At 35.4% G+C, this 9,667-nt stretch overlaps 1 protein-coding gene across 1 annotated transcript; it reads left to right on the plus strand.

The window, feature by feature from the left end:
* Window positions 1-249: 249 nt before the first annotated feature.
* On the plus strand, window positions 250-2,734 carry LOC142609478 (UPF0481 protein At3g47200-like). The gene is made up of 2 exons (XM_075781071.1): window positions 250-443; window positions 1,122-2,734. Exons 1-2 carry the CDS (start codon window positions 357-359, stop codon window positions 2,502-2,504), a joined length of 1,470 nt encoding a protein of 489 aa, XP_075637186.1. The 5' UTR covers window positions 250-356; the 3' UTR covers window positions 2,505-2,734.
* The last annotated feature ends 6,933 nt before the right edge of the window (window positions 2,735-9,667 follow it).

Raw genomic sequence — 9,667 nt, forward strand, 5'->3', positions numbered from 1 at the left:
ATGAACAAAATATTCAACAACAAAAAACCCTAATCATTCAGATTCATGAATTGTTCAACCCATTTTTGTAAACACATAAAATATAGTTGCATATTCCCAACTTTTAAATATTCGAATAGAAGAAGATGTAAGTGCTATATATATATATTATGGCCCTTAACATGTTGTAGTTGGTTTGTGGTCTAGACAGTAAGTGGTGTTTGCTGCTGCTCTTTTCAGCTGCTTTTCTGTTGTTGTAATTTCTTTGCATCTATGTGTTTCAAAAATTCTTGCTCACCAACAGAAAAGATGCAAAAGTCCTAAATTTCTAAAGCAGAGTTTCAACGTACTATCAAGTATAAATTAAATACTAGAACATGGAGGAACTGTATCGGAGGAACATTGTCATAAGAGAAGCAGGGGAAACCAGCAGTGGTCAATCTCCAACACCAATGATACAAAAGGTTATATTCTTGCTGCGACATGATCAATACCTTATAAAATTTCATATTCATTTCATCTTCATTCATACTTCACTATTGCACTGTTGAGGGGGAAAATTTTGTTTAATTGGGAGAAATTAATCACACCCATAATACTAACTCCTCATCATTGATTTCAATAACATCTGCGTTTTTTGTTTCCAATTTCCGTGTAGTTGAAACACAAATCCAATAACAATTCTTTCCTTTTTCACTAAAAAATGACAATTTTTTTCTTTTAAATTACTAGATGAAGATGGGAACCATAACAACAAAATATATATATATATATATATATATATATATATATATTATATATATTTTCTATATATCTGGCCAATTAAATTCCAAGCTTGTATGTTTATCAAGTTCTAGAATATTGCTGCTTCGGAAAAGTGTATACTTAATCCCAACTATAATTTTCGAATAAAAGCAACCGTCCCAAATTTCTTAAACCAAAGTTTCAAAGTACCACCAAGCACGTATTAAATACTAAAACAAGAACATAAATTGCTTTAGAAGAGAAAATACACCGTACATCCTGTATATATATTCTCCTTCTCGCATAGGGCTGGATTCCACACGTGTTGAGTCCACACATGACAACAGAAAAGTTTGGTGAAACACGCAGCAGCCAAGACTAACTTGTCATTGCTGCAGGGGATAAGACGCAGAGCAGTTCGTCAATACAAATCACTGCCCTCCACGGAGTCGATGTTTAAAATGGTAATGGAGGCAGGAGAGATTGCGAAGACTAAACCTCCAAACGCAATACCAAAGATACAAAAGATACAAAAGTTTGCATTCTTGCTGCGAGAGAACAAGGGTTTCAAGAAGTACTATGAGCCAAGAGCAGTATCACTTGGTCCTATCCATTATGGCAAACCAAAATACCAGTTAGCAGAGAAGTACAAGCTTATATTGGCCTCTGAGTTCATCAAAGAAAGCGGCAAGGCTATAGACGAATTATACAAGAAGGTTGAGGAAAACATCAAGGAACTGAGGGAATACTACGAGGAGGACGCGGCTAAAGACTACCCTGATAAGGGCCTCGCTTGGATTTTGTTCCTGGATGGCTGTGCAGTACTTCAATACATATACTGCGCTACTAATAATACTTTCGAAAATTTGAATATAAAACATGACTGTGCATTCCTTGGACAACAGGATTTGTTTTTGCTGGAGAACCAACTTCCTTATCGTCTCCTGAAATGGTTGATGAAGTTGAGTGTGAAGAAAAAAGAGTTGAAGGAATCGATTGATATTTTCATTAAAAACGTGTCTGATAAAAAATCAGAGGGGCATCAAGCAGAAAGCAAGAAAGGGGAGAGCCTTCATTCAAAGGAGACCCCCCATGAACAAAGACTATCAATGGATGGAGAAAGGAAGCCCACCCATCTTCTCCACCTTCTGTGGACGAGTCTCTTGGATAATCCAATTCCAAAAAAGGTTGATAGCAGCAGCCAAGAGAATTCAAAGAAAGATTGGCAATCCTATCGCAATGTACAGGACCTTCAACATGCAGGGATCTGGTTGAAGCCTTGTAAAACTACCTTCTTAAATGACATTTCTTATACTCGTTCATGTTTCATTGGATATCTTACCATTCCAAAGATGAAAGTGGACAACTCAACAGGGCAAAAGTTTTTCAATTTGATGGCCTTTGAAATGTGTCCTGACTTCATCAACAATTATGAGATCACTTCTTACCTATGCTTTCTTAATTCACTCATGAATCATGCCGACCATGTTATGGAGCTAAGGAAAGCGGGGGTACTCCAAAACTTCCTAGGCAGCGACCAGGCAGTGGCTAAAATCTTCAATGAGCTTGGCACCAACTTGGTTCCAAACTACAATATATATTCAGATGTAAGAGCAGACATCGACAAGCATCATCAAACATTGAAGAGTCGAATGTTTCGATTCTATCATGACTATTTCGATAGCCCCTGGTCGATTCCAGCCTTTTTTGGCATATTATTAGAGCTTGCTTTAACTGGCATCCAAACTTGGTTCTCAGTCAAGCCAACTTCACGCAGCTAGAGTTAACTTATCCCTAGTAAATAGTATCTTAATGAATGTGCTTTTTTTGTTACGTGCATGGATTCTTATACCTCTTATAGTTTCCAAATAAATGGTACCTGAAGAGTTTCTTCGGTCTTTTCTTATGACACTAGGCATGGAATGCCTAAGGAACATCGAGAGCCATGCCATGCACTTTCTCTTGCCTTAATCTTGTGAGTCTAAATAAGTCAAGAGATGTATGTGATTTCTTAAATTAAGCTTGTCTAAGACAAATAAGAGTTGGATTGTGGCATGAGTAGTATTTCTTTCTTATTTCACAATTGCTACAGTTGTTGAGTGATTGAAAGAATAATAAGAGAAAAGTTAAAGAAAATATTTGTTATAGTTCAGCTAATAGCTTACATCCACAAGGAAAAGCCCTTAACAACTTCATCTTTGCTATTCTCTTCTTTTTTGATAGATGAAATAAATTTTTAACCTATGACATTCACTTCATTATAATTGCTCGATCTTTATTATCCGATCAAGACACCAATTGGTTTTTGATATAGGCGGGCTTCAAACCCATTGGTTTTTTGATATATACATATTTGGAACCCTAAATCTTTTATTTGACAATAAAAGATTTTACTAGTAGAGCTAATTAACGCCCACATCTTTGCTATTCAAGTTATATTATAATGAATCTGTTAAAGAAAAGATTCTAGAAACTGCTGAGAAAAACCGATTCTCTTGAATTGATTAAAATGGAAAAGATTGTTTAATTTACACTAAGGCTCTACCTTATATACACGCTACAGAGAAAGGAGGGAAAGAAATCAAGTCTAACTAACTCTTAACAAACCAACTTCCTAATCAATTAGTAATTGACAGCCGTACAACACTTAATCAATCACATGTGCCAACCATCTCATGTGCTAGTAACTTAAGTGAAACGACACCGTTTGATTTTAACTTCCCTTTCTTCCTCTTCTCTTAAACTCTGTCATTTTGGTCTGATTTTACATTACTACAATTGCTTTCTTGTTTTTTCTTCTTTACTGTGTTGCCTTCCTTCATGCCTTCCTTCTTGACTAAAATCTCAACACTCCCCCTCAAGTCATGATCCACAAGATCAATGACTTGACTAGTTGAACCCTTAAGACTTGGTGAGTAGATATTAATTAACCCCAAGCAAGTGACCAATCTGTTAAAAGCTGGAAGTCCTAAAGCTTTGGTAAAGATGTTTGGTGTTTGAAAATGGCTTGAAACATAAAATGTTTTAATCACTTCCTCTGTTATCTTGTCTCTCACCAAATGACAATCAACTTCTATATGCTTTGTTCTTTCATGGAAAACGGGATTAGTTGCAATATGCAACGTAGCTTGGTTGTCGCAAAATAGCTGAGCACTACTTAGATGATCAAACCTTAAGTCTCTCAATAATTGAAGAACCCAAACAATTTCACAGGTTGTAGTAGCTATTGCCTTGTACTCTGCCTCTGCTGAAGACCTAGAGACTGTGCTTTGCTTTTTGGACCTCCAAGAGATTAAAGAATCCCCTAAAAGCACACTATAGCTTGTGATGGATCTTTTGGTATCATGGCAGTCTGCCCAATCTGCATCACAAAAGGATTTAACTTGCATATTTGAGCTGCTAGAGAAGAACAAGCCTCTGCTTGGTGTACCCTTCAAATACTGCAGTACCCTATTGACTGCCAACATATGAGGCTCTCTTGGTTCAACTAGAAATTGACTCAACCTATGCACTGCATAGGTGATGTCAGGTCTGATCAAAGTAAGATAGAGCAATCTCCCAATCAGCTTTTTGTACTGACTTGCATCTGGAAGAAGCTTACCTACATCCTTTGAAAGATGCAAATTTGTTCCATAGGAGTTCTAATTGGTTTAGACCCCTAGAAGCCTATATCTTGCAAAATCTCCAAGCAATACTTTCTTTGGTTTAGGCTTATACCCCTATCACTTCTAGCACCTTCAAGACCCAAAAAATACTTCAAAAACCCCAAGTCTTTTAAGCCAAACTTAGTATCAAGTAAATGCTTCAAGTCAGTAATACAACTAGGGTCATTTCCAGTAAGCAAAATATCATCTACATATACTAATAAAACAATGAAAGAAGAACCTTTAGTGTAGGTAAAGACAGAGTAGTCTGCCTTGAATTAAACAAAGCCAAAATTCAACAATGTATAAGAAAACTTGGCAAACCATTGCCGCGAAGCCTGTTTCAAATCATAAAGACTCTTGTTGAGTTTGCAAAACAAAGGACCACAACTAGGATTAGAAACACACTCCCCCTTGCTGTGAAAACCAGGTGGAAGACTCATATGAACTTCCTCATCCAAGTCACCATGCATGAAGGAGAAATGGAAGCAAAAGTAAAAATATTTTCATAGAAGATCACATCCCTAGAAACAAAAATGGAGTTAGTTTCTAAGTCCATAACCTTGTACCCTTTAATACCACTTGGATATCCTAGGAAAACACACTTTTTAGCTCTTGGTGCAAACTTGTGTCTATTTTGACAAAGAGTAGAAGTGAATCATAGACAACCAAAAGTCCTAATATGGCCATATGAAGGAGGTGTTTGAAAAAGAATTTCGTAAGGAGTTTTATTGTGCAAATGCTTTGAGGGTAGCCTATTGATGAGATAGATTGCAGTGTGAATGCAATCACCCCACATTTTCAGAGGCAAAGAAGAGTGAAACCTCAAAGCTCTTGCAACATTTAAAATGTGTTGATGCTTCCTCTCAACAATTGCATTTTGTTGAGAAGTTTCAACACAAGATAATTGATGCAAGATGCCTCTTGATTTGAAAAATTCCTTCATAAAGAATTCTATGCCATTATCACTTCTAAGACACTTAATTTTTGCACCAAATTGAGTTTCAATCATCATAGAAAACTGTTCAATAAGAGCTTGTGTTTCTGACTTAAATTTAAGTAAATAAACCCAAGTACACCTAGAGTAATCATCCACAACGGTAAGAAAGTACTTGTAACCCTCAATAGTGAGAATTGAAAAGGGTCCCCAAAGATCACAATGCACAAGATCAAAAACACAATGAGATACATGAGTGCTAATAGGAAAAGACAATCTCTTTTGTTTGGCAAAATGACAAATGTCTCAACAGATTGTCTTATTAGATTGTAAACCAGATACAAGTTTATTTAGTAATGATAGTTTTGCATAAGAAGGATGCCCTAAACAAAAAAGTCACAAGTCAGCATTGCTAGAATTAGTATTGACAGAATTAAGATTGACAGAAGGAATTGAAACAGGTATTTGTGAAGAAGCAACAAGAACAGATAATGATGGAAAACTGTGTTGTAGCAGGTAAAGGCCTTTTGATGCTTTACCCAGTCCAATCATGTTCCAATTGGCCAGAACCTGGATAAAGCAAAAAGAACCAAGGAACACAAAACAACAAAATAGTGTTTTAGTGATTTGACTAACAGATATGAGATTAAAAGTAAAAAATGGAACACATAGAACTCCATAAAGGGTAAGATGTTCTAAGATATGAACTATGCCTATATGAGTAACTAAAGCCTTTTCTCCACTGGGCAAATAGACAAAGGTGTTAATGGTGGATGTAATTGTGGACAAGTAAGACATTGAGTGGACCATATGGTCTGTGGCACCAGTGTCAATGATCCAGTCATTGGATTTGTAAGCATGCCTATCAACTATACGAGCAGAAAAAATGGAATGAGAAGGATTGGGAGGTAACCAAAAAGGATTACCTGAAAAATTGGCAAAATAAGGCATGGAAGAGCTGGTGCTAGCTGCAGCAGCAACATTGGTCAGTGGAGACAAGACTGAGGCAGCCTGGTGAGAAGTCTGAGATGCATTATCTTCCTTGGAAGACTGAGAAGCAAGGAAGGAAAGCAGTTGTTCACACTAACTCTGGGTGATAGGAGACTGAGGTGCACTAAATAGTGATTGTGACATGGGCAATTGAGGCTATGCTCCTAGATGTTGTGGTGAGCAGTGCATCAAATTAGGTTGATTAGGAAAACCTTGCATAGGCTGAGAAGAAAAATTCCCAAAACCACCGTTGTTGCAAAACAAACTTCCAAGATTTCCATTGCTAGAAACCTGATTAGCAGATGCCTTCCCTTTGTGTTTATAGCCTGAAGGATATCCATGCAATTTGTAGCACTTATTAGCTACATGACTAATAAGTCCACAATAAGTGCACACAAGCCTCTCTTTCTTTGAATTACCCTTCTTTGAATAAGTCCACAATAAGTTCCCATGATTCACACCCTGATTCCAGCCCTGATGGCCTTGAAACCCCTTAGGATTAGAATTATTAGCATACAGAGCTATTGGTTCAATGACCAAATCAGCTTGACCAACTTGCCTGTATTTTTCCTCTTATAAGATCAAAGAAAAGGCTTTATTCAAAGCAGGTAGTGGCTTAGTGATCAAGATTTGACTAGTAATAGTGGAATAGCTGTCATTGAGTCTTTTAAAAAAACAAAAAACTTGATCCTTTTGTTGAGCATTTAGTTGATTTCGTTGAGAACCACAGGTACAAACACAAGAACAAGTAGAGAAAGATTGATAATGCACAAGTTCATCCCACAAAATCTTAAATTTGGTGAAATAAGAAGTCACCAATAAGGAACCTTGTGAAAGCTTCAAAATTTCCTTCTGAATCTCAAGGAATCTTGGAACATTGGGCTGTGAAAACCTATCATGCATATCAATCCACAAATCCCTTGCAGTGTGAATGTACATGACACTGGTAGCAAGATCCTTGCTCAAAGAATTCACCATCCATGAAAGAATTGTGGTGTTTGCTCTGTGCCACGCATTGTACAAAGGATGAGAAAGATCAGGTGTAAGAATTGAACCATCAAGAAAACCAAATTTGTTTCTACCACTCAGAGATAGAAACATAGCCCTTGACCAACTGAGGTAATTTTATGGACCAATCAATGGTTAGGAAACCAGAACAACATCTGATAGTGGAATGAAATAAGGGCTTGAAGGATTGGTATTCACATCATCCATTGAAGATGCTTGATTGGATGATCTATGATTTGCAGTATTAGAAGTATTGGTGGGAAGGGTTTCAGAGTCTGAAGCAGTGTTGGAAGCGGAAGCCATTGATGAGCTATTGAAGCTCTGATACCATGTTAAAGAAAAGATTCTAGAAATTGCTGAGAAAAATTGATTCTCTTGAATTGATTAAATGGAAAAGATTGTTTAATTTACACTAAGGCTCTACCTTATATACACGCTACAGAGAAAGGAGGGAAAGAAATCAAGTCTAACTAACTCTTAACAAACTAACTTCCTAATCAATCAATAATTGACAGTTGTATAGAACTTAATCAATCACACGTGCCAACCATCTCACGTGCAAGTCACTTAAGTGAAAAGTCACCGTTTGATTTTAACTTCCCTTTCTTCCTTTTCTCATAAACTTTGTCATTTTGGTCTGGTTTTACATTATTGCAACTGCCTTCTTGTTGTTTCTTCTTTACTGTGTTGCCTTCCTTCATTCCTTCCTTCTTGACTAAAATAATGTAAGATTTATATACTAGAGAATTTTAGCCTAATTCTAAACTAACCTAAGATTAGTGTCATTGTTGTAGAGAACATGGGCCTAAAATATATATGAGCATCTTGGGCTATAATATCTTTAACACCCCCACCTTTAAACCTCAGATGAAACCTTGAGTCTATGGGGGCCATTTAGTAACATTGTTCTAATAACGTTGTATGTGTTTTTTGGAAATATGTATAGGTGAAAAAGTGTGTGAAAAAGTGTGTAATATTATTTAAAAACTGAAAACATGTGTTTAAACACATGTAATCTTGAACGTATAATACGACCAGTTTTTAAACATGCAAAAAAGACATCAACAACAGAAAACGGACACAGCTGTTGATAAGGGCTAAAATTAATTACTGGAAGCCGTAGTGACAACTAAAAGCATTGTATGTGGTCCATTAAGCTCAATGACTAGAATTCAAAAAAAGAAAAGAAAAAAAAGCTCAATAACTTTTACTTTTTCTTTTTAGACAAGTGAATGAACAAAATGAATGGAAAAAACTTATTACTTAAAAGAAATGTTAAATTATTTCAGTGAGAAATCCAAATGGTATTATATATATATATATATAAAGTCATATGAATTCTGATAGGTCTAGCAAACAACCACTTATCCTTGTTGACACTCTATTTTGCTACCGATGAAAATTCAATGTTAATTAAGATAGACTTGAGCATACAATTAATGTTAATTGATTTTAACTGGTCCTTGATAAGAATAATTTTAATCAATTAAAAAAATTAATTTTCATTGGTCCAAAGCAATGAAAAGAAATAAACATGCATACATATCACATGTGATAGCAACTTAAATGATAATTAGGGATTTACAATTATTAAATTTGTTTTTCTTCTTAGAAAAACCAAAAAAAAAATTCTTTTCTAAATAAATCTTTACCAACGCATAATTGCCATACACCCATATCCAATCAAAACCCCCACCTCAGTTTTGATCTTATTGCAAAAATGCACTATACCATACCAAACTTGCTATGCGTAAATATACTATAAAGGAACCAGCCTTTTTTTAATGTATCATTTAACCTATTTTTCGGTCTTTTATGGAAAAAATTATCCCAGTAGGAATCATTTGGTACAGCTTATTTTCATTTGTTATTTTCTTCAAAAATTAAGTTGAATAAAATTACAACCACGCATGAAATAAATATAGTTTTAAAAAGCTATAGTAAACTCTCTTTTTTATAGGAAAATAAAAAACTATAACAAACTGACCGTGAAAATAAGTTAAATTTTGTATATCAAATACCAGACTCACTTTTTTTTGGGGAAAAACAATACCAGGCTCACCTTAGTAAATGATGGTGGAAATAGATAAAATGAAATAAATTGGCTCGTTGCTCATGCACACAGCTTAATCAAACTTGAGTTACAAAACAAGTTAAGACTCAATATTCTTCCAGCTAGAGATCGAGTAGTTTTAATACGTCACAATCAATCTTTCGTGTATCACATTTAACTCCTATTGTCTGAAGCACGAATAGCATAATATCTTCTTTTTTTCTGAAAAAGATAACCGTGAATAAGAAAAAATTAAAAAAGAACAGTTTTACTTATTCTTGATACCATGCTTGATGCAAGAGATAGAAATAT

The sequence above is a fragment of the Castanea sativa genome, chromosome 9, assembly GCF_040712315.1.
Source record: "Castanea sativa cultivar Marrone di Chiusa Pesio chromosome 9, ASM4071231v1".
NCBI classification, from domain to species: domain Eukaryota; kingdom Viridiplantae; phylum Streptophyta; class Magnoliopsida; order Fagales; family Fagaceae; genus Castanea; species Castanea sativa.